The 24,759-nt window shown below is 37.7% G+C and overlaps 1 protein-coding gene across 2 annotated transcripts in view; it reads right to left on the reverse strand.

Moving 5' to 3' along the window:
* Window positions 1-24,759, reverse strand: part of rabep1 (rabaptin, RAB GTPase binding effector protein 1) — a 53,208-nt gene that overhangs the window by 11,449 nt on the left and 17,000 nt on the right. For both annotated transcript variants that reach the window (XR_007893564.1, XM_051659782.1), the window contains exons 5-13: window positions 24,313-24,432; window positions 13,598-13,733; window positions 13,200-13,378; window positions 12,117-12,227; window positions 8,015-8,473; window positions 5,410-5,514; window positions 5,059-5,175; window positions 3,841-3,939; window positions 2,503-2,643 (exon numbers count right to left, since the gene is read on the reverse strand). Coding sequence is in view for 1 of the 2 variants with exons in the window: in XM_051659782.1 (XP_051515742.1) it covers window positions 2,503-2,643; window positions 3,841-3,939; window positions 5,059-5,175; window positions 5,410-5,514; window positions 8,015-8,473; window positions 12,117-12,227; window positions 13,200-13,378; window positions 13,598-13,733; window positions 24,313-24,432 (1,467 nt within the window). In the remaining variant the exon portion in view is untranslated. The remainder of the gene's footprint in view (window positions 1-2,502; window positions 2,644-3,840; window positions 3,940-5,058; window positions 5,176-5,409; window positions 5,515-8,014; window positions 8,474-12,116; window positions 12,228-13,199; window positions 13,379-13,597; window positions 13,734-24,312; window positions 24,433-24,759) is intronic.

The following is a 24,759-nucleotide window of genomic DNA, read 5'->3' on the forward strand; positions in this document are numbered from 1 at the left end:
GTGGTACAAACGGATGGGTTAATTTCAGATTATTTTACTCTGGATAAGGGCACCCAGCAGGGTTGCCCTCTTTCCCCATTATTGTTCTGTCTTGCCCTGGAACAATTAGCAGCCGCGATAAGAAAGGAGCATGATTTTCCAGGGGTGGTGGCGGGAGGTGTGGTGCATAAGCTTTTGCTTTACGCAGATGATATTTTATTATTCGTCTTCGACCCTACTACATCTATGCCTTGCCTCCACAGAATTACTAATTCCTTATCCTTGGGATACAGAGTTAATTGATCTAAACCCGAAGCTTTGGCTCTGACAGTGTACTGCCTGGTAACGGCTTTTCAGCCGGGCGCCTTCCAGTGGCCCAAACAGGACATTAAGTATTTGGGTATTTTATTCCCAGTAAATGTGTGATTTAGTTAGAGTTAATTTTGACCCTTTAATAAAAAGGTTTGAGCGATGTGGGCAGGTGGGCTTCATTACACTTATCTATGATTGGGAACTTTAATGTTATTAAAATGAATTGTATCCCAAAATTCAACTACCTGCTACAGTCTCTCCCTGTAGATGTCCCCCTCTCTTATTTCAAGCAATTTGATAGCATAGCAAAGTCCTTCATTTGGAATAGTAAACGTCCCATATTACATTTCAGTAAGCTGCATAGGCCGATTGACAAAGGTGGGCTAGGCCTACCCAAGATTTTGTTTTATTATTATGCATTCAGTCTCAGATATTTGGTTCATTGGTTGCTTCCACCTGAGAGAGCCCCTCCCTGGTTTTGTATTGAACAGGAAGTTCTTGCCCCTATTTCGCCATTGCAAAGCCTATCAAACTAATCGGAAATGTTAAGTTACACCGTTATCTCGCATTTGCACTCGGTATGGACAAAAGTGTCCAGAGTGTTTAATTCGGACATTTATTTAAATGTTGCCTCGAGTATTTGGCTGAACCCAAAATTATGTATTAATAAGTCCCCTTTCTGTTGGTCAGAGTGGATTGTGAGGGAGGTTACTATACTTGGTGACCTATATGAGAGTGGAGTGTTGAGATCCTTTGAAAATTTGGTTCAATATTTTGGGATTCCCAGATCTCAGTTCTTTAGGTATTTACAGCTGCGCCACCTGCTCTGTACTATTTTTGGGAGTAGTATACTAGTATACCCCCCCCCCCAAAAGCAGCAAATACTCTGGGAGTAACTTACTGCTTTTGGAAAAGGTCATGAGGCATCAGTGTATTACTCCCTGCTAATTCAGAGTCTGGGGGACGGAGGTTTAACATCTCTCAAGAGATTATGGGAGAAAGATTTAAACTTGGTACTGGAGGAGGGTGTGTGGGCTAGGATTCTAAAAAAAATGTTTTTTGGTGGTTTGTTAAGATCCAAGAATTTTGGTTGAAGGTTCAGAGTTTTATGTGTGACGTATTGGGCACTCAAATTTCATTTTGCCCCAGACTCTGTATTTTAGGCAATTGGGCAGTCATCAAAATAGGGAATAAACACATAAAAAATTGGGTCCCAACCAGAGTCATGATCACCAGACAAATTGTTTTATGGGGATGGAAGTCGGCTGGAGCGCCCCATTTCAGGAGTGATGCTCGGAGATGGGGAGGTGGCTGCTTTCGAGGAAGGGTCATCTAGAAGACTGGGAATTTGGACTCGTTTGTGGGAAAATGGGCTCTCAGGGAGGGGCAGTGGAGAGAGAGGTATAGTTGGTAATGTGTGTGATTATTATAATTTTTTTTTTTTTTTTGTGTGTGTGTGTGTATATACTCATATGTGACCACAGGAATGTTTGTTGAGGGTCAGGGTAGGGGATTGGGAGGTGTTATAGTGGTGGTTAAATATTGATTCTGTGTATATTTGTTTTGCTTCTCTGTTGAATGTATGAATAAATAAAAAATAAAAAAAATGTAAACACATAGAAGCAAAAAAACCACTGTAGACAGTGCTTTACAGTGAATTTAATCTGCTTCGTTTCGACTAACAACACCCCTTAACTGTGGAAAATTACTATAATGCATAGCCTTGAGTAGCTTACTGCTTTAACAGTGAAATACTTTCTTGCTGCACACAAATCAGATCAACTGTATCAAAGTGTACATTTGTAAAAGTAAAGTACTGTGCAAAATCTTAGGTACATAAGATGTTTTAAAAAAACATTTTTCTTAAGATGGTTATTTATATCTTCAGCTTTTGTGTATCAAAAGGAAATAAAAATGTGTGACTCCTAAACATTTATTTTCCAAATAGAATAGAAGAACAGGGAGCCCTGCAACAGATGGCATGGCCCCCACAGAGACACAGAGCTTTTTTATGTTTACTGGACTTTGTGTGATGTTAATTAATAAATGAAAACTATATATGGCATTATTTTTTGAAGATATCCCCAATATGCAACATTTTTCACAAGTGCCTAAAACGTTTGCACAGTACTCTATATCTGTACAAACTAGTGTACAGTATGTGTTTGTTTAGCATGTTTACACAGCATATGAGACTGGGTGCTGTAGTACCTGTACAGTGGATGGCATCTGAAAGTCCTCTTGCTGTTGCAGTGTTAGGTGAAGTGTGTGTTTACCCTGAAGACTCTCATTATCTCTCTGCAAACGGTTCAGCTCTTCAGTCACCTGCTCTCTGGACTGCAGCAACACAGCCTGGACACACACACACACACACACACACACACCACTCAACAAATTGAACTATAAAAGGCAAAAATATTTTCTAAAGACATTTTTTATAAAGGAGGGCTTTCAAAGAACTTGGCCGATGAAAGCAATAATATGATATTCTCCTAGCATTCTTTAATTAAAAATGTCAGAACTCTTTCCAGAGCAATTTATTCCAGGGATCATGTCACATCAGTTGAACTTTATCACTTAAATGGTTCTACTTCAGATTTCAACCAGATGTGCTTCAAGCAAGCAAGGAGACTGAATTTCTTCCTGCCAAGACTCAATGCCAACATCTATTTTATGGTCTGATTAGTAAAAACAGATTTGAAGTAGCTACTCAAAACAGGACAAGATCTAAACAAATGTGCTAGCCAAATGGTTTTAATATATAAGCCATTATCCCCTTAAACTCTTGTGCATTTTTGGGCTGCCACCTGCATTTTTCAGACTAAAATTGAAAAGCTTGACCATTTACACATATTGTGGACTAATTAAAAAAATTAGTCAAAATTTTCAGAACACCCCCCAAATAATAAAAAAGACTACAATTATCCATAAATAATAAAGTATATGTTTATAAACTGCCCTAACTTTGTAATCAAGTAATTCTGCTTGTTCACTCTATTTCCCTTTAAAAAGTCTTATTTTATTCCACTAGATGGCAGGAAGTATTAGGAAAAATATTTTTTCTCTATCACCTTCCATCACAAAATGCAGATCTGAAATGTAGGTAGCGCTCTAACGCATTTCAGCCCTCACAGATGTGCTCGTCCATAGACATTCAGTCTAATTTTCAGTTCATGCACCACCCCCTTTATTTCTTCAAATATCTCGGCCTGTGAGTGGACTAGAAGCTCAATCTAGATGTCATTAGAAAGCCGAGATTCTCTCCTTTGCGATAATATAAAACATTTTATTACCAATAGTCAAAAACATATTTTTCCAAAGATGGCTAAAAAATGGCTAATTGTATAGAACATTATCTAAGGTTTGGCTAGTTATATTTAGGTGCATATTTGATGTCTCACAGAAAACATATTTAACTTTTGGATTCTTTTGAAAATCTTTTGAACTGTGGTATAAGGACAACAAAATAAACTATAGCTTAAGGGGTTAAATCAAGAGACTGTTTTTTGTTGTATATGACTGGGTGTGTTTAAGTAAGTTTGGACATACCATCTGTTCCTGGGTGTTCCTCTTGGCCTGGCTGAAGGCCTGCTGAAGAGCACTGACCAGAGATTCAGTCTCCTGAACTTTTTGCTTCAACTCTGAGATCTGGGCAATCAGACAAAATGAATATTACTGAATATGTTTGACTTGAAAGACCAGTAACATTCAAAGCAGTTCATGCTTACTTTATATTTAGGGGGCTTTTACACTGGCAGTTTAGTCAGAAACTGATAATTTCAAATGAAACATTGGTAATATGAAAGCTGTTTTGCGGACCATGGTACAGAAGCCGAGACTACCTGTAGGTTTGCATAAGAGAGTAACCAGTACTCGGGTCCATATTTGTTTAGGAAGTAAAATAAGTTTCTTTTTGCCGATTTAAGCATGACGTTGACAACAACATCAGTTGCACAAAAACACACGTGTACCATAAGTGTCAAGGGAACATAAGCAGCGCAGCAAATATTGCTCGAAACCAGCTGTCTCCTTAAAAAAAAAAAAAATACAGTTTGCGAACATCAGGTATTCTCCAGGACATGCATATCTGCTGAATTAAGGCATGTGATGCACATAGGCGCAAATTTCGTTCACTACCGGTGTGCATAACAACACCAAATAAAATTAGAAACAACACACAAATACAGTGACCCGTGTTGTGTTCTCCAAAATAGGGGATAGGGGAAAAAAATAAGGCAGCATTACATGCATCATTCACAATTAAGGCAATCCCAGCGTGCATTACTACAAGCTCAGTGAAAATTTACACTACATTTCAATGTTTTTATTTAGTATTGACCAATAAATATCAACAGAAAATTGGTCCATCTAATAAAAACAAACTGTTTTATTTATTTAAATTTCTTATTTAAATGTGTTTTGTATTTTTGTGCATAAGTGTATTCAGTTTCTAGCTTAGCAACATGCTAACATCAAACTCATGGGCTTTTTTGTGGCACATGTGAGTGACTAAATTGAAACTGTCTTTATGGGCAATTCTGTAAACATTGACTTATATGAGGTTCCATTCAAGTTAGGATGCTGCCTTAGAAAGTAGCTGCCTAGGTAGACAGTAGACGGTGAGGCAGCTCACTACGGTTTGGATCTAAGTCCTTAAAGCAGAGCCATTTTTTTTTTTTTTTTATATAAACAGGATCTTTGAGGAAACATTGCAAAGATACAATATTGCCTGTGCTTCTCTAAATCTGTCACAGAGAACGGCTGTACCTTTGCAGTGGTCTCCTCATTGGCCTGTTTGACAGAGTCCTCTAACTCCTGCTTCTCATTCATCGTCCTCTCCAGCTGGTCATTTGCTTGTCGCAACATCACCTGCAACTTCTTAACCTATAGCCAAAGGAGCAGAAAACAAAGTTATTTGTCATAATTATGATCCAAGCACTATTTCAGCTATAGTCACAATGTCCGACAGAGTATCAGCCATATTTAAATGAGGTACAGATTATATAATACTACATTTTGTCCTTTTGAAATAATCAAATCTAGGTTCAATGGTCAAAGCACAATCTTTTTATTAGGCATCTTGTAAAGTCATAAATTTATCGGTATAAAAAGACATACCTGATCTCGTGTCTCGGCCTCCTGTACCTGAATGGCCTGCAGCTGTTTCTCATAATTAGAGCACATATCACATCTCCGACCCAGCTTCCTTCCAGCATTCTTCAACTGAGAAAGTACAGAATGTGTTATGAAAGCTTAAGACACAAAGCATATTTGAGAAATCCCCTCACTGCTAATCCAAATGGGAAAAAAGATTAATCTGAATCCAACTGTCGGAATGGAATACTATGTTACTGTGTACTGTGCAGTATATACTGTACATTCTACATTGTATGTGAACAGTACTCATTACCCAAAGAAATCTACTGCAGTTTAAAACAGTCAGCTGCTAAATTCAGCAAGTATCTTCCATGTAACAACTTGGAAATAAATTATTAAAACAGTTATTTCGCATTTTTAAAAAGGCACGCTTTGCAACTTTTCAGTAACAAGTAACTTTTTGTGGACTGACAGCTTAAATAAAGCCGCCGCCCTAGACTGCCTATAAAGAAATTACATAATAAACGCTGACCTTTCTAATCTTCCAGTTTGAGCACAAGCCTAAAAAGGGCATACTCAAAACACAATGGCTGTAGTTCATCACTCCATTGTATTACATGTAGGGCTGGGTATTGATACAGATTTCCCGATTCGATTCCGATTCACAAGCTCTCGATTCGTTTAGATTCAAATGGGTACATTTCTGTTACAATGTCCATTTTGCTTACATATAAAAGAAATTCTCTCTCAGCTAACTCTCTTAATTAAAAAGGAACCTTCGAAAATATTCATTTTACAAATTATATTTTATCATTAGTTTTTCATCATATTGGTCCCATTTTAGCTTTTGAAAAATGTTCATTTTCAGTCTATTTCATCAAGTAATGTCTTGATATTGCATATATTATGTTGCATATATATATGTTACATTTTTATTGTTTACTTGCATAATTTGTACTATTTACAAGTATTTACATTAAGTAGAACATGTGCTTAATCAGTACTGTCTCTTTAAGACTAGCAGCATCAGCCAGCGAGCGCATATAACGAGAGAAGACGTGTGTAATTTCTTTAGCGCATCCTTGTTTGATTAGAATAAAATATTTCTTTTTTTGTTGTTGTTTTTAAATCAACAACTGACTGTAAAGAACAGAAAGAGCATTAAGAGAGACATTATTCAATGACAAATGGATCCGTGGATCTCGTCTTTGGACACACAGAACGAGTTAAACCAAACTTTCACTCTTGACAAGCAGCGAAAGGACCTCTGTGCCAATAACAACAACTCCACTACACTACTCAATCAGTGGTGAGTGAAATCTGAACATTTACTAGCTAATGGCAAATCATAGACATTTTTAGTCACATAGCATGAGATTCGTTTGCACATGCGAGAGATTTACTTGCATTATAGAGGGCTGCCACATAAAGAGAAAGATTGATCTTTGGATTTAAGATTCAATATCGAGATCGTTCAAATAAAGATCACGATTCATCGGAAAGTAGCACAAAAACAAATACAAAATAAAAAAAAGGTTCAAATGTATTGTAAAGTGATCAGCCATTTTTTACTAGAACATATTTATATGAAATAATATATAACACTGTAATGGTAGATCAATATAAACACAATGGAGCTAACACCACAAGTCTGAAAATGTTCTATTTCAAATCTGAGTTTTATGAAACATTTTCCAAGACCATGTCATTTATGGCCACGTATAGCATTAGCGACATGAATGCAGAATGTAAACATGACAAATTACACATTATCTAGTGCATATATCTTCCAATCATAATGGAGTTGTTATAGCAGTGTCTTTTACACTCTCATGTGCATTCCATTCGTAAAATGAGGCAGGAAGCAGATTATTTATAGAATATCCAACGTTCAGTGACAGCTCCAGAATGGTCAATAAACATATAAAAACACCAGAGACCACATGGAAATTATATATTATTGTAATCCTCTATTTATTTACAACATGTTTCAGTCAAATCATTAGTTTTATGCTTTATACTGAGTTTAGAAGTCTAATATGCGGAATACCCTGTCATGTGGGCACTGAGGTAAGCATGATGTCATAACTTTCTTCTTCTATACTACCATACTTAAAGAAAACCGAAATAATGCACCTCTAGCTTTGTGAAGGAACAGAGCTCACAATATGAGAGTAAAAGAGCACAATGAACATGAATAATAATTCTTTCTGAAGCAAGCATATGAGAATCCATCAATATTTCTCTTTATGTGCACATTTTTGGACTAAATGTTCTATTGGATAATGTTCACTGAAGCCTGCTTGGGACAAATCAACATGAGTTTATATGATTAAATATGTGCATCTTTATAATGGTTTCATTTAATAACTCTCGCTTTGACGTTTTGATATGTTGACATATTTGAAGAAATAAGCAGTAATAGTTCTATTGTGAAACAGTGGCTTAATATCAAAACTAGATTATTAGACCTTTCCAATGTTGTACAGTTTTTCATGATTAAGTAAGAATTATGGTAATAACATGCAGTTAATCAAACACACACAAATGTTGTTTAGATACCCCCAAAGAAGTACCCCAAAATAACTTTTTTTTTTAAACAATAGATTCAAAGCATCTATCTGACCTCTTGCTGCAGAAGGTTCCACTCGCTCTCGCTGACCAATCGGTAGCCGGACGGAGGCAGGTAAGCCGTATCAGCCGTATGAGAGATGCTGGACAAGAGTGATGCGGTCTCCTCCTGCTCTGGTGTCATGGCCTTAATGGCCTTCTCCTGGTCCTTTGTGAGGAGAAAGTGTCCTGGCTGCAGGGAAGATATGGAGGAGGTGTCCATGCTTTCAAAGCCCCCACAATCTGCCCCAACGAGAGGACCAAACTCTGACTCATCTAGCTGACTGGCTGACTTGGCCTTGTAGTTGTGTCCGCCCAGACCGTGAGGCATTAGAACCCCTCCTGAAGACCCCAGACTGTCTGTGGACTGCACCCTCCGAAGGCCGTCTTTACAGGGGTCAGAGCCATCATGGTGACCTGGGGTGTCTGTGTCCAGAGAGTGTAAGGAACTGTGGATGCTGTGGCTGAGGTAGGACTGCCGACAAAGAGTGAAAGACGAAACAAAATTTTCATATGTGCATGTTTTAATGTCTAATACCTCCTCAGAATGCTTGTGTTGCTCGTTATAAATTCAAAGCAATGTGCTAATTTCAGTTTTGCAAAATAGTCTGTCCTGTCAGCAATGGAGCGATTAAATTCAGTGTTGCCATTACAATAAAACTTCCAATACTTGACAGAGGGAACATGCATGCATGTCAACCAAACAAAAGGGACAGCAAACATTTTAATCAATATTCATTGTTTGACCTTAAAAGCTGAAGTGTGTTATTTTTTCAATGTTAAAATACTTTCTTTATCCCAGATTAATATGCCGAGTCAACAATAGGTCACCCATTTGTAGGATGATTTCACAAAAATAGTGAAAAAAATTTAAACACTGACCACGTTTACATGCACTTAAGAAAACAGTTTATTTAAGGGTTTTTGTAGTAAGTGTTGTTCTGAAACGTCATGTAAACTAGACCGCGGTTTCTCCCGGAGAACATGGCTTATTTGGTCATGTAAAAGCATAAACGGCATTCTTATAGGTTTTAACAAACAGGATAACAAATGTCATAGGGTGGACGTTTACACGTATATGTGCTCAATAGGGGTGTAACTGTTTGAATTTCTCACGGTTCGGTTTGTGTCAAGGTTTAAGGGTCACGGTTTAAAAAAAAAATACTACTGCCAAATCCAAAGAATAATCTATTTGGTAAACACTTCAACAGGTTTGCCCTTAAATAACAATCATTGTTTTACAACAGTAACCATAGTTTAACCATGGCATTTGTAGTAAAATCATAGTATAAACACAATATAAACATGGTTACTGTCATGGTTACAATATATAGTAAAATCATGGTTACTGTATAGAAACTACAGTATTACTGTTATAAAACCATGGTTAATTATATCAAAACCATGATTTCTGCTCAGAAAACCATGGTGACAGCAGTCATGGTTCCTACAATATAACTATAGTAAAACCATGGGTAATTTTTGTCAGGGTCCTTAACTAAAAAAAAAAATAATAATTTTTTTAAATTCTCCAATTACTAAAACATTTTAACTTAATACCTGCACTAATACGCTACATGCATCAACATAAAGTGCACTTCAAACTCATCTCAACATATTCAATATTCGGAAGCTGTACATCACTATAAAAGGAATAAACTTGCTATTAGAATGCATACTGCTTGAGTATTTTAATCATACATGGAAATCCCACATTAACATCCCAAGTGCTTTAGTTATTGTTTCATATCTGTCCAAATTAGCACTGAGTGCCTGCTTAAAAATGGAAGGGAGTGTGTGCAGTTTCGGCTCACCTGTGGCTCTTTCCCTGGATGATGTCAGCGTAAATGATTAATCATGTATTAATGTATTATTATAACGGCATCTTAATGCCATTAATCACAGCGTATTATTGATGCTCATTACAGCTGCGCAAGGAAACAGGAAGAATTGCGTGCGCATTTTAAATAAACCCTCGCGCATTATTGACATATATTAGGGTTGTTGACATGACATGGCATTTTCACTGTCACACAAGATAAAAATTAATAAATTGTATTGTCATCATTTAAAAATTAATTAAATGATTAATAATCGCTGGTTGTAGTAGTGATGCAGTAAATCTACACTTTGCTGGAGAAGCGTCAATAAACTCAAAATCTTGAGCAGCACACACACAGTCCTGTAGTCCGCCATTGTAGTTTTGAACGTCTTGCGTGTTGTTTTGAAGTACTCGCGCACATGCCTATAGACTGAACACCAAATACGCGTGCACATGTCATCGTTTTCACAAATTCTCGTTTTTGCATGTTTAAACGGAGACGGTAACGGCATCGTTTTCAAAAATGTGCACTTTGAAACCCATTTTCAAAAGTTTGCGTTTTCAGGCCCCAATAATGATACGCCATTGTCGTGTAAACGAACAGCCAAAACGCATAAAAAGTTGTCTGTTTTTAGTTGAAAACGTTGTTGTGTAAACGGCCCCCAAGTAAGTAAAGTCGGGGGGGCGGCGGGTTTGGTGTAATCAGGACTCAAGTTGAGTCTCGAGCTCCGAGCCCTCCAATATCGGACATCAGGCCAAATATGCTTTACTTGAAGATTGTATTTACATGCAAACTACTGAAGTATAAAATGTGGTCCTTTATTTTTGGATTCTTTCATTTTTGGACAGAAAGAATTGAGGGAGAAAAATGATTGGGAGAGAGAGAACACGAAAGTATAGTGAAAATTAACAGGGATCCACACAGAAGGGAGGGGGTCCTAAGAGAAAGAGGTGTTATTCATAATAAACAAACACCATATGAAAATAAGCATCTAACAATGAAAATAAATCTCTCTCATGCTCTCTGTATATTACCTAACTTTTTTCTTTCTTCATTTTTGTTATGTCACACCATAGGACACATTTACAGTGCAGTCCAGTGAAAATGTTCAAAAAACAGTGAAAGAATTGACAAAGTTAGTGACCCCTTATATTTTCTTAAATATCAGACTTTACACTACGTAAATGGATATATTTTTATTTTTCAAAAATTGTGCTTTACAAAAAAATAGTTTACTGCATATTTGTCAACTACCCATTACCAGTATACAGCACTCGTGTCGAACAATGTCTGCAAACAGTGCCTGTTTTGATGGTCTTTTGACCATCGCTGTTGTAATTGAGTGCAAAAAGAAAATGTTCCCAGAAAGGAGAAATGCAGGGGGCTTCTCTATCAGTGTTTCGTTTTCTCCACTTGCCATTTTCAACTACACACAACGCTTGCAGACCCATGTGAAACACAGGTGGAGCGTATCCATTTACAGATCCATTCAGGTGCATTAGCGGGCGGAGGTTGCAACTGTGCCTGTCTGTTTGACGCTTTGTTTTCTTGACCAAAACTTGTGCTCCAGATGCGTCATTAAACGTGAGGTGAACCGACCACGGTGCCAATGCTTCCCGAACTGTACGGTTCGTTTTTTTTTACCGAGAACCGTTACACCCCTAGTGCTCAAGTACACTGGGGGAATCCCAGAGTTTTAACTAAGAGGGAATCTCCACTATTGCAGCGCAATTCCGCTGCAGATCGTGATAGAGAATTAAGGAAACAAACACAGGAACAACTCTGGAATATCTGAAAATAAAGAGAAGCAATGGAGAATAGAAAAGCAAAGTTTTTCTCGGATGCCATGATTGTTATTTAGACAAGCATCACAGGGAAATTACGTTGCTGTGGAGAAAGCTGCCTACTGACCTAGCCGCATATATACGGGAGTAAAGAATACACCGCTTTTACAGTGCATGTAAAAGGGAACGCCACTTTCTTGCAATAAAACGCTTTCTGGTGTCTATGTAAACATAGTCACTGTAGGGATCTCAAAACATTGTTGTTTATTTAAGCATCCCAACTAGCCTGACACTGCAATACTGGCTCAATCAATCATGTAAGTTTGAGGTGGGGCTATCTGCTTTCTGACCAATGGCAGACAGGTAAGTGTTTAGGAAACCTGTTTGAAAATGGTCATTATTTTTTCAGTTCTGTTTGGGGACACAAGTGGTGCAAAATTTGCACACTTCACTTTTAAATTTAGATTTCTAATTACCGGACGGACAGATTTGAGTGATTTTTTACTGATACCTCTTCTATGGAGAGTCCGAGCAGAGAGTCCTCCACTGCCTCTGCATGCTCTGTTCCCTCGTCCTCACTGGTCTCTTTAGCCTGACTCAATCTCTCCTTCTCATCCTCCTCCTGAGCACATACAAATTCTGGCATCAATGTGAACATAACAGCAGTAAACATAACCAGTCGCAATTACGACAAGATATTTTGTTGGTCACTTAGTTTCCACTTCTGTTGCAGTGCTCTGGGTAGCACAGCCCAAAGTGAAATCTCATTTGTCCAAAATCCTGCTCCTCACTGTCACTCTGGAGCCTAACATTGTGAAGTCAGTAAATTCAATGTATCAGAAAGTTAATGCATGTAATTTTTTTCTATTTTTAAATACTTTTCTTATCCCAGCTTATAGGTGCTGTAAGCGATTTTTTTCATGGAAAGGTAAGAATAAATTGTCCTACTCCCTGAGAGATATTACTGAAATAAGTGTTGTAAGATATCTCACCTGTCTGTGACAGCTCTAGACTCTGCAAACAAAAGTGTCCGCGGATTGTGGACAATGACGCTTTCAACCTGTCAATAATTTAGCACGTTTTCATAGTGTTGTAGCAGCAAGCGAATTATTGAGACTTACTGCCGTTTTTAAGCCATGTTGTTCATAACAGTTGTCAGCTGAGGGAGCTATTTTGCTGCAGTTGTTTTTAACAACCGTTTGTGCACGATGTCGGTCTCAAAGCTCATTTAGAATCTTTGGAGTGCAGGGTTTTGGAAAGAGGGGGCGTGGCTAATTCAACAGCTCAGTTTTGTGGAAGTAGAATGGCTAAAAATCGCATACAGCACCTTTAATATGCAGAGAGAACTATAAGCCATTTGTAGGTTACTTTTGAAAAGTGTCAACTGTGGCATTATCAAAATACTGTATTGCTTGTTTGTTGACCAGCCCAACACAACATCTTTGGCTCAACCAATGGTGTGAGTTTCGGTCTCTCTCGACCAATAGCAGACAGAGGGAGTATTCAGGAAAGATGTTTGAAAACAACGTTTATTTTTGCAATTCCATTTGGTAATGCTAGTGGTGCAGAAATTACACACAGCAGCTTGAAGTACCTGGTCTCTCTTCTTTATCTCCTCCACCTGTCGGAGTTGTTCAGAGGACAGCACGCTCTCAATGCGCTGCATGTCTTGCATCAGCAAGCGCTGTGACTCCAGGAACTGATCGTTGGCACGCTGCCATGTGTTTTTCAGCTGATTGTGCTGTTGTCGCTCCAATTCCAGCATGTGAACCACTGAAAGACAAGCCAAACAATTTAAACTGCAGGTCAAACAACTGACATCAACTGATATACTTGAATGCAAACTCATTTGACCTTTAAACAAATATACAGCAAGTGTCATATGAGACAGCCCACATAAAAACGATCAACCAAAACAAGCTCTATGAAGCTAAAATGTTAGCAAACTTCTCAGAAATGTTTGCATTACAAAGCAATATTTTGATAACACACCATCATGGAGTTCTTTTCGAAGTTTCTCAGCATCCTCTTGAAGGACAGATTTCTGGGTGTTCAGGACAGCAACATACATCTCTAAGTCAGTTCGGCATGATTTCTCGGCCTCTAGGACGTGATTGAGCTCCTTCACCTGAGAAATAATCAAGCATGTATAAAATATGATTCTCTGAAATAAAATAAAAACATTTCAGAAGTCAAAACACCAATAAACAGAGGCTTTTAGGCAACATTTATATTTTACTACCTTTACAATGCTGACACAAAATGAACACGTTACATTTTTAAAGTAAACACTGGCAGACTTATCTTAAAAAAAAAAACAACCTTTAAACTTTATGACGGAGATGGCCACAGGCTCATTGACTTTCATCAACCATTTTGCTTCACTTTTACAATAAACTTTAGTAAGGGGAGATGCCTCATTTAATTAAAGTGAAATGCTGCAGAATGGATTTAAACACGGTAAAATGTATTAAATGGAGCTGAGGATACAGTGTGCTTATTGGTAGGTGAAAGCATAATCAAATTATACAAAATATATAATAAACAAACATGGAAGGGGCATGTGTAGAGGGCAGATTCTGTGTAGTCCTGAATGTAACTTCAGGTTGTAAATATAGCTGCAAGCTGTGATGATGGGCCCGAGCACTATCGCCACCTGGTGGCTCTAGGAAAACAAAGCATTGTGGGTGCATGCATTTGAGAGGGTAAATATAAGAGGACTATTTCAAAGCCACACAATGTGTCTTCCTGCTGCCAGGTGGTGGCGCTACGTCCGTGACCCAAAATAGTCAAATCCATGTGATTAGCCCCCAACATACATCTCAATTTTGATCTAAATCACACACTGCACACAGAAAATGAGAGAGACGTCTTGTTTCCAATTTTTCGCCATTAATGCCTCGCCATGGCAACACTGTTTGATATTTCAAAATCTTTTCACAATTTAGCATCTTCAATGTCTTGGCATAATGTTGTCTAAATGTGGTGACAGTCTCATGAATAAAGTATTTAAAAGTTCAGAGACTGCAATATTAAAAAAATCCAAAATGGTTGACTTCCTGTTGGGCGGAGCTAATAATTAAAGGTAAACGAGTTCCACCTGTGTGCCACACCATTCTTGCATTCCAGGGAGGAGCGGCAGGAGTATTTAAGGAGAGAAGACAGTGGCAGACGGGGAGAGAGAGACCCATGGAGCTGTGTGCGTGTCTGTGTCACAGCGACTGCTGAAAAGCAAGGCTGTTGAGTGTTGTTGAATGTGTTTGTTTATTGTGCTGAAAAAAATATTTATGTTTTGATGTACACCAAAAATTGTTGCATTAAAGTCTTAAGTGGATTGTTCACCCGGCTCCTGCTTCCTCCTTCATAGGTAAGGCAGAGGTCTGCCACACACAAACACATATAATATATATACACACCCACCCACTTATATATATATATATATACAGGTGCATCTCAATAAATTAGAATGTCGTGGAAAAGTTCATTTATTTCAGTAATTCAACTCAAATTGTGAAACTCGTGTATTAAATAAATTCAGTGCACACAGACTGAAGTAGTTTAAGTCTTTGGTTCTTTTAATTGTGATGATTTTGGCTCACATTTAACAAAAACCCACCAATTCACTATCTCAAAAAATTAGAATACATCATAAGACCAATAAAAAAAACATTTTTAGTGAATTGTTGGCCTTCTGGAAAGTATGTTCATTTACTGTATATGTACTCAATACTTGGTAGGGGCTCCTTTTGCTTTAATTACTGCCTCAATTCGGCGTGGCATGGAGGTGATCAGTTTGTGGCACTGCTGAGGTGGTATGGAAGCCCAGGTTTCTTTGACAGTGGCCTTCAGCTCATCTGCATTTTTTGGTCTCTTGTTTCTCATTTTCCTCTTGACAATACCCCATAGATTCTCTATGGGGTTCAGGTCTGGTGAGTTTGCTGGCCAGTCAAGCACACCAACACCATGGTCATTTAACCAACTTTTGGTGCTTTTGGCAGTGTGGGCAGGTGCCAAATCCTGCTGGAAAATGAAATCAGCATCTTTAAAAAGCTGGTCAGCAGAAGGAAGCATGAAGTGCTCCAAAATTTCTTGGTAAATGGGTGCAGTGACTTTGGTTTTCAAAAAACACAATGGACCAACACCAGCAGATGACATTGCACCTCAAATCATCACAAACTGTGGAAACTTAACACTGGACTTCAAGCAACTTGGGCTATGAGCTTCTCCACCCTTCCTCCAGACTCTAGGACCTTGGTTTCCAAATGAAATACAAAACTTGCTCTCATCTGAAAAGAGGACTTTGGACCACTGGGCAACAGTCCAGTTCTTCTTCTCCTTAGCCCAGGTAAGATGCCTCTGACGTTGTCTGTGGTTCAGGAGTGGCTTAACAAGAGGAATACGACAACTGTAGTGTCTGTGTGTGGTGGCTCTTGATGCCTTGACCCCAGCCTCAGTCCATTCCTTGTGAAGTTCACCCAAATTCTTGAATCGATTTTGCTTGACAATCATAAGGCTGCGGTTCTCTCAGTTGGTTGTGCATCTTTTTCTTCCACACTTTTTCCTTCCACTCAACTTTCTGTTAACATGCTTGGATACAGCACTCTGTGAACAGCCAGCTTCTTTGGCAATGAATGTTTGTGGCTTACCCTCCTTGTGAAGGGTGTCAATGATTGTCTTCTGGACAACTGTCAGATCAGCAGTCTTCCCCATGCTTGTGTAGCCTAGTGAACCAAACTGAGAGACCATTTTGAAGGCTCAGGAAACCTTTGCAGGTGTTTTGAGTTGATTAGCTGATTGGCATGTCACCATATTCTAATTTTTTGAGATAGTGAATTGGTGGGTTTTTGTTAAATGTGTGCCAAAATCATCACAATTAAAAGAACCAAAGACTTAAACTACTTCAGTCTGTGTGCATTGAATTTATTTAATACACGAGTTTCACAGTTTGAGTTGAATTACTGAAATAAATGAACTTTTCCACGACATTCTAATTTATTGAGATGCACCTGTATATATATATATATATACACACACACACACACAGGTGCTGGTCATATAATTAGAATATCATCAAAAAGTTGATTTATTTCACCAATTCCATTCAAAAAGTGAAACTTGCATATTATATTCATTCATTACACACAGACTGATCTATTTCAAATGTTTATTTCTTTTAATTTTGATGATTATAACTGACAACTAAGGAAAATCCCAAATTCAGTATCTCAGAAAATTAGAATATTGTGAAAAGGTTCAATATTGAAGACACCTGGTGCCACACTCTAATCAGCTAATTAACTCAAAACACCTGCAAAGGCCTTTAAATGGTCTCTCAGTCTAGTTCTGTACGCTACACAATCATGGGGAAGACTGCTGACTTGACAGTTGTCCAAAAGACGACCATTGACACGTTGCACAAGGAGGGCAAGACACAAAAGGTCATTGCAAAAGAGGCTGGCTGTTCACAGAGCTCTGTGTCCAAGCACATTAATAGAGAGGCGAAGGGAAGGAAAAGATGTGGTAGAAAAAAGTGTACAAGCAATAGGGATAACCGCACCCTGGAGAGGACTGTGAAACAAAACCCATTCAAAAATGTGGGGGAGATTCACAAAGAGTGGACTGCAGCTGGAGTCAGTGCTTCAAGAACCACTACGCACAGACGTATGCAAGACATGGGTTTCAGCGTCTCGCCTGGGCTAAAGACAAAAAGGACTGGACTGCTGCTGAGTGGTCCAAAGTTATGTTCTCTGATGAAAGTAAATTTTGCATTTCCTTTGGAAATCAGGGTCCCAGAGTCTGGAGGAAGAGAGGAGAGGCACACAATCCACGTTGCTTGAGGTCCAATGTAAAGTTTCCACAGTCAGTGATGGTTTGGGGTGCCATGTCACCTGCTGGTGTTGGTCCACTGTGTTTTCTGAGGTCCAAGGTCAACGCAGCCATATACCAGGAAGTTTTAGAGCACTTCATGCTTCCTGCTGCTGACCAACTTTATGGAGATGCAGATTTCATTTTCCAACAGGACTTGGCACCTGCACACAGTGCCAAAGCAACCAGTATCTGGTTTCAGGACCATGGTATCCCTGTTCTTAATTGGCCAGCAAACTCGCCTGACCTTAACCCCATAGAAAATCTATGGGGTATTGTGAAGAGGAAGATGCGATATGCCAGACCCAACAATGCAGAAGAGCTGAAGGCCACTATCAGAGCAACCTGGGCTCTCATAACACCTGAGCAGTGCCACAGACTGATCGACTCCATGCCATGCCGCATTGCTGCAGTAATTCAGGCAAAAGGAGCCCCAACTAAGTATTGAGTGCTGTACATGCTCATACTTTTCATGTTCATACTTTTCAGTTGGCCAAGATTTCTAAAAATCCTTTCTTTGTATTGGTCTTAAGTAATATTCTAATTTTCTGAGATACTGAATTTGGGATTTTCCTTAGTTGTCAGTTATAATCATCAAAATTAAAAGAAATAAACATTTGAAATAGATCAGTCTGTGTGTAATGAATGAATATAATATACAAGTTTCACTTTTTGAATGGAATTAGTTAAATAAATCAACTTTTTGATGATATTCTAATTATATGACCAGCACCTGTATATATATATATATATATATACACACACACACACACACACACACACACACACACACATATTCATTTTTAAATTGTTAAATTGATTTTGTTGCTAACGGATTCATTTTAAAGTTTTGCTATAATTTATTATAATTATTTATTGAAAAAAATGTGCAGATCTAAAGATTATATTGTAATGAAGCCATTTACCATTTTTATATATCCTTAAAATTGCTTTAAATGAAATTAACAAATGTAATTCAATGCATTGTGTTAAGTTGGTCTAAGAGTTTAATATGAGCAAAGAAGTCATTTAGCCTTGTAATTTTGCTGCAATTATGTGGCAATAAGTCTCAATTTCTTTTATTGTTTCTCTGTTTTCTTTCAAAATAATTTAAGTACATTAACTTTTAGTCTGCATTCGTTATTCATACGCACAACTGTTTAAATATTCTTTAAATTATGTTGGGAAAATAAGGACATAAATTAGGTTAGACTACTGCATGTCTGCTCATAGAATAATCATTAAAAGCAAAAATTACCAACTGGTAACCAACAGATAACTATTGTTCCTCGATGTTGCCACAACGTCGTCATGACGGACTGGCACAGTTCCAAAGTTACGTTGTGGCTACGAATCCAGGAATTTCACTTTTCCTGTTGTCACAACGTAATCAGTTATGTTGCCACGATGAAAGTTTGGTCATCAAATTATGGTGCATTTAGGTAATGCAAGAAAATTTATTTAAGGTTACAATAGACATACAATAAATCTGTAAACTAAAAACACATGAGGATATAATAATTAGGCCTGTTGCAATTATTACATTGTCTGATATTTAAATCTGGTATATGGCCATATACAAACAAATACATTTCATATATTTGAGCATTTATGTACACATTTAAATTCCACAAATGTTTAAAAAAACATATATTGACATATGATAATTACCATTTTTGTCATATTGACATATACAGTATATCTATATATGTGACTTTTTTATATCAGTAAAAACATTTACATTCAGCATACAAGTGTTCAGCATATATTGCCATTTTCAGATTCGTAGCCTACTGTATTAATAGCACTTCAAATTCTAATCACATTTTATTACACAACTAATGGGGATTTTAAGTGAATGTTGGGGATTCTTTGTATAAACGCAGGATTTTGTGTCTCATTCGCAGCACGCAGGGTGAAGATTAAACACTATATATGTGTACTGTCTGCGGTCCCACGAAAGTTTAGAAGGATTTTGATAGTGAACGCACAACGTGGAAGAGACGCTTACACTGTTACTATGGAGATGATACAAACGGCAGCTCTGCATTTGGATATGTTGCTTTTCAAGCATTTGTTTTGCCGCTGTCAAACATGAAGTATGTGTAACTGTGTTCATCATTTAACTGTGTTTATCAAAAGAATGACAAAGTTAACGATCAGTTTATGATGGCTAGCAAAATAACAACGTGATACACAGCATTTGAAGTCGCACAGCAACGATGATTGCTAGTAAAAGATCATTTTAAATGGTCTGCTTTGATAAAAAGTCATTCTTGATGATCAATTCAAGTTCTAAAATAAATATTTAACATCATAAAATAACTTCATCTCTATGTGTGGTATTGTCGGTCATAAGATATTGTAAGTCAAAGGAGGAGTACATCAATCAGCGCTGGTAAAAGGAGTCTGACTGGGTGGTCTAGTGGTAATTAATTTGCCCATTGCATAAGAGGTTTAGGGTTCTAATCCGCCCATTTGAAACCATTTGAAATATTTTAATTAACAAAGATTGCATCCGCACCTTAGTGGATGCATCTTGATTGGGGACACATTTGTTTGCATTTTTCTATGGGATTCGACTGGAAGAGTGCAAACTGCGGAACTAGCAGCAACGAGGATCTCTCACCACATCACTGTGGCACATATGTTGCTATCTTCTTAATACTGTATAATTAATGCTTATGTTGTTTAAAATTAAAAGCAGTTGATGAGCATGCCCTTGTTATTTTGCTAGCCATCTTAAACAGATCTTTATTTTTTTCCCCCTTTTCTCCCAATTTGGAATGTCCAATTACCACTACTTAGTAGGTCCTCGTGGTGGCAAGGTTACTCACCTCAATCCGGGTGGCGGAGGACAAGTTTCAGTTGCCTCCGCTTCCGAGACCGTCAATCCGCGCATCTTATCACGTGGCTTGTTGTGCATGACACCGCTGAGACTCCGCATTTGGAGGCTCATTCTACTCTCTGTAATCCATGCACAACTTACCATGTGCTGCATTGAGAGCGAGAACAGGGGTGGTAGTCAGCGTCAATACTCGCTGAGCTACCCAGGCCCCTCTTAAACGGATCTTAAACTTTATATGTTGTTCTTTTGATAAACATAGTTAACTGATGAATGTAGTTATACATACACTACACATAACTTAGGAAAGAGGGATCCCTTCTAGATACGACCTGAAAAATCCTGGAGGGACCGAGAAGTGGATTTTGAGAATCATACAACAATGGAGCTTAGCTGCCCTCTATTGGACATTTCTGGCACTGCATCTGAACATGTTAATTGCCACTCAGAACTGGGTTTAACATATGGCTGTGATTTTCTAGTATTTTTACATTTCAGTTGATATTTCTATCATAATTTATTTATATAAAAAACGTTTGTGCCATACATTTTCATTACAATAAACTTAAACTTCTATAGCTTTTCACTTTAAAAACTGCTTTCCCTTGCACAAAAAACTGCCATGGCAACAGTATATTTAAGATATCAAACATCCCATTATAATTTTACATCAGCAGTGTCTTGACATTATTCTAAACAATTTTGAAGCAATTCATGTAAACACAAGAGGGTTATTTCAAAGTCTGCTAAAACTGCCTTACTTCCTGGTGCCAGTTGGTGGTGCTATGACCGTGACCCATAATAGCCGCATAAATGTGATCAGCCCCCATTACCAAACATATAGCTGAATTTTATCAAAATCATACAATGCACACAGAAGATATAAGGAACTTCCTGTTTCACATTTTTGCCCTTAATGTATTGCCTCGCCATGGCAACACCATTCAAAACATAAAAAATGTAGCATCTTCAATGGCATAATATTACCTAAGTTTGGTGCCAGTCACATGAATCCCCTATAAGTATTCAAAAGTTCAGGGCCTGCAATTTTCAAAAAATGCACATTCAATCCAAAATGGCTGACTTCTTGTTGGGCAGAGCTAATGACTGTAATTTTAAAAGTTGTCCAGCTTGACGAGATCAATATATGTAGCAAGTTTGGTGACTGTAGAAGAAACTGACCCCACCACTTTTGTCAAAAGGCTGCGCTACAGAGCTCCCCAGCCACGCCCATGTGTTAACTTTTTCCCAGGCCTAATGGCCGACAACTCTGTGTGCAAAATATCATGAAAATTCAAGCATGCCAAGTACCTCAGAAACATGTGAATATACATAAAAAGGAATAATGACATTTAATGCGTTGCCATGGCAACACTATCAAGAATATCAAGAATCCCTTCAGAATTTTAAATCTGCACTGTCTTGACATTATTAAAAAAAAAAATTTAAGCAATTCAGGTAAACATAAGAGGGATATTTCAAAGTCTGTTAAAAGTGTCACACTTCCTTCCACCAGTTGGTGGTGCTACGAACTTGACCCACAATAGCCACATCAATGTGATCAGCCTGCAAGGACAGACATACGGCTCAATTTTGATGTAAATCACACATTGCATGCAGAAGATATGAGACACTTCCTGTTTCTCATTTTTTGACGTTACTTTATCGCGTCACCATAGCAACACCATTCAATATATAAAACATCTGTTCGCAATTTAGCATCGTCAATGTCTTGGCATGATATCGTCCACATTTGGTACCTGTAACACGGGAGGAGTATTTCAAATTCCAGAGCATGCATTTTTCAAACAATCCAAAATGGCTGACTTCCTGTTGGGATGAGCTTATGACTGTCAGTGCGAAAGTTGTCTGGCTTGATGAGATCTACATATGTACAAAGTTTGGTGACAGTAGCTCAAAAGGGATGTGCTACAGAGCACCCCGAACATGCCCATTTCTAGGTGACACTACAGAGCCCCCTCTACACACCCTTGTGTGAACTTTTGCCAAGCCCTAATGGCCAACTCTGATGCGTGTGCAAAATTTAATGAGTTTTTGAGCATGTTAAGTGCCCCAAAGCCCCCGAAACCTTGAAAAAAAATGTATCATGTCCTCTACTGTTGCAAATGCACCTTGAAAAAAAAAAATTAATCATGTCCTCTACTGTTGTAAAAGATAATCGTATCTTTTGCAACAGTAGAGGACATGATTACTTGGCCTGGGAGTAATATCTTTTATATATCCCCCATAGTGAATGTGAACATGTTAGCTTTTTCTTCAGTTAGTTTACTTATTTCATCAAATGACATCTTGATTATGACAATGGCTGCAAGTGCGTAGAGTACAGATTCACAGTAGGTTATTTAACACTGCGCTCACTCGTCTTCCACAATTGAAATGTAAGCTCTTAAACGGGTGCAAGAATCTCTTTCATAACAAACCTTCTTTCATACAAGGCTGTTATCCCTGCAGAAGTTGTGCTGCATGCCAGAACTTAAAATGCAAAGAGTTCACGTGTCCTGGGTCAAAAAAATTTTACACTACAATGTATAACCTGCACAACTCGCAATGTCATTTATATGTTTATATGTCCATGCCAGAAGATATATATTGGTAAATGTTCACATCAAGTAAGAATTAACTAACATAAATCTACTATTAGACGACAAGATATGACTTCCCCAGTAGCTAGACATTTCATTGAAATGGGTCATAATATAAAACAGTTAGAATGCATAGGGATAGAGGTTGTTCAATGATCCCAGAGAGGAGGTAAATTAAATTGAGTTGTTAAAACATGAAGCCTTCTGGATCTATAAGTTGAAGGCATTAGCCCCTAATCATTTAAATGAAGAATTAGATCTATAATGTTTCCTCTAAAATTATTATACTAAGTAGTTTTTCAGGTTTTTTGTGAATTGAATGTCATTAAATATAGCACAATAAATAATTAATTCTATACATTTGATCATAGATATCTTCTGATATGTACAATCATTTGTATTTTCTAAAAGTTAAGATCGATGTTGACTTATGATGGTTTATACCTGATGCTTCAATGTAGAGAGCTTACTTTTATTGATGATTCTCACCTTCAATGAAGGTTTTAATTAAATGTAAGAGAATACTTTATGCTTATATAAAAAAAATCTACTATGGCTATACGGATATCCTGTTGGGATTGGTATATATGTATATAATTTACTCATACCTTCTTTAAAGTTACTGAATGTATTTTGTAACAAAACAAAAATAGCATTTCTAATTATGCGATGACATCATGACATGTGGTCTATATAAGAAAATGGGTGGATAGATATTGTCGAAAACGCTGAGAAAGGCCTAGTAGCCAAAACGTCTATGTTTGTTCCTCCATGTGAATTAAAAAAGCAGCAACAAAAAGCTTGGAGTGCAGATCATTATTTTAATGTTTACTTTATCTTCTTTATATTGTTATACAATGTAGATGATTGGAAGAGTGCATGTCTTGTTTCCCTTGTGTGTTACTGTGAGTTGGAAGCACAGACATTTCAAAATAAGAGCCTATGGGGTATTTTGGGCTTGTTCATATTTCATAGTCTTGTGTTATGCAACAAATGTTCATTTTCTCTTTTTTTTTTAATTGGGATTTTGGTTGTACAATAAACTCTATTTGAGATTTTATTCATTTTGGACTCTTGTAGCCTCTATGTCTGTGTCCGTCACAGTAAGGAAAGACTAAGAAAGATTTTTTAGCATTAAATAAATCGATTTAACGATTAATTGGTTACCTTTTCCACCACCTTAATTATCGGTACCTGCAAAATCCACTATCTTTCGACCTTAAGTTTAATGCAGATGTAATATTGATTCATTTGTCCAGGTGTGAATTTGGCCATTCTTGAGTTCATGCTAAGTGCACACAAGCAACAAAATGAGACAGATATGTGCCATATCTAATAATAAATGTGTTCAGAACAGTCTGGCTCCAAGTTCTGCATTTCGAGCTTTGTCTAACCTTCGCTGCCTCCAATTCCTTAACCCGGTCTTCTGAACTTGACAGTTTGGCCTTCAGAGCTGCAATCTCACTCTCCATTGGCATGACTACTGAACGCAGTTTCTCTGCATCCTCCTGAGCCTAGATTAACACAATAAACAGAAATTTAGTTAAAAGAAACAAACAAGTAAACAAATTATAATCTGTACTAGAGCTTGGCAATATTCATGATATACACTTACTGAGCACTTTATTAGGAACACCTAATTATTAATGCGCTTATCAAAGCAGCCAATCATGTGGCAGCAGTGCACTGCATAAAATCACACAGATACGGGTTAGGAGCTTCAGTTAATGTTCACATCAACCATCAGAATGGGGAAAAAATGTGATCTCAGTGATTTAGACCGTGGCATGATTGTTGGTGCCAGACAGGCTGGTTTGAATATTTCTGTGACTGCTGATCTC

Source organism: Myxocyprinus asiaticus, chromosome 3 (genome assembly GCF_019703515.2).
Source record: "Myxocyprinus asiaticus isolate MX2 ecotype Aquarium Trade chromosome 3, UBuf_Myxa_2, whole genome shotgun sequence".
NCBI classification, from domain to species: Eukaryota; Metazoa; Chordata; class Actinopteri; order Cypriniformes; family Catostomidae; genus Myxocyprinus; species Myxocyprinus asiaticus.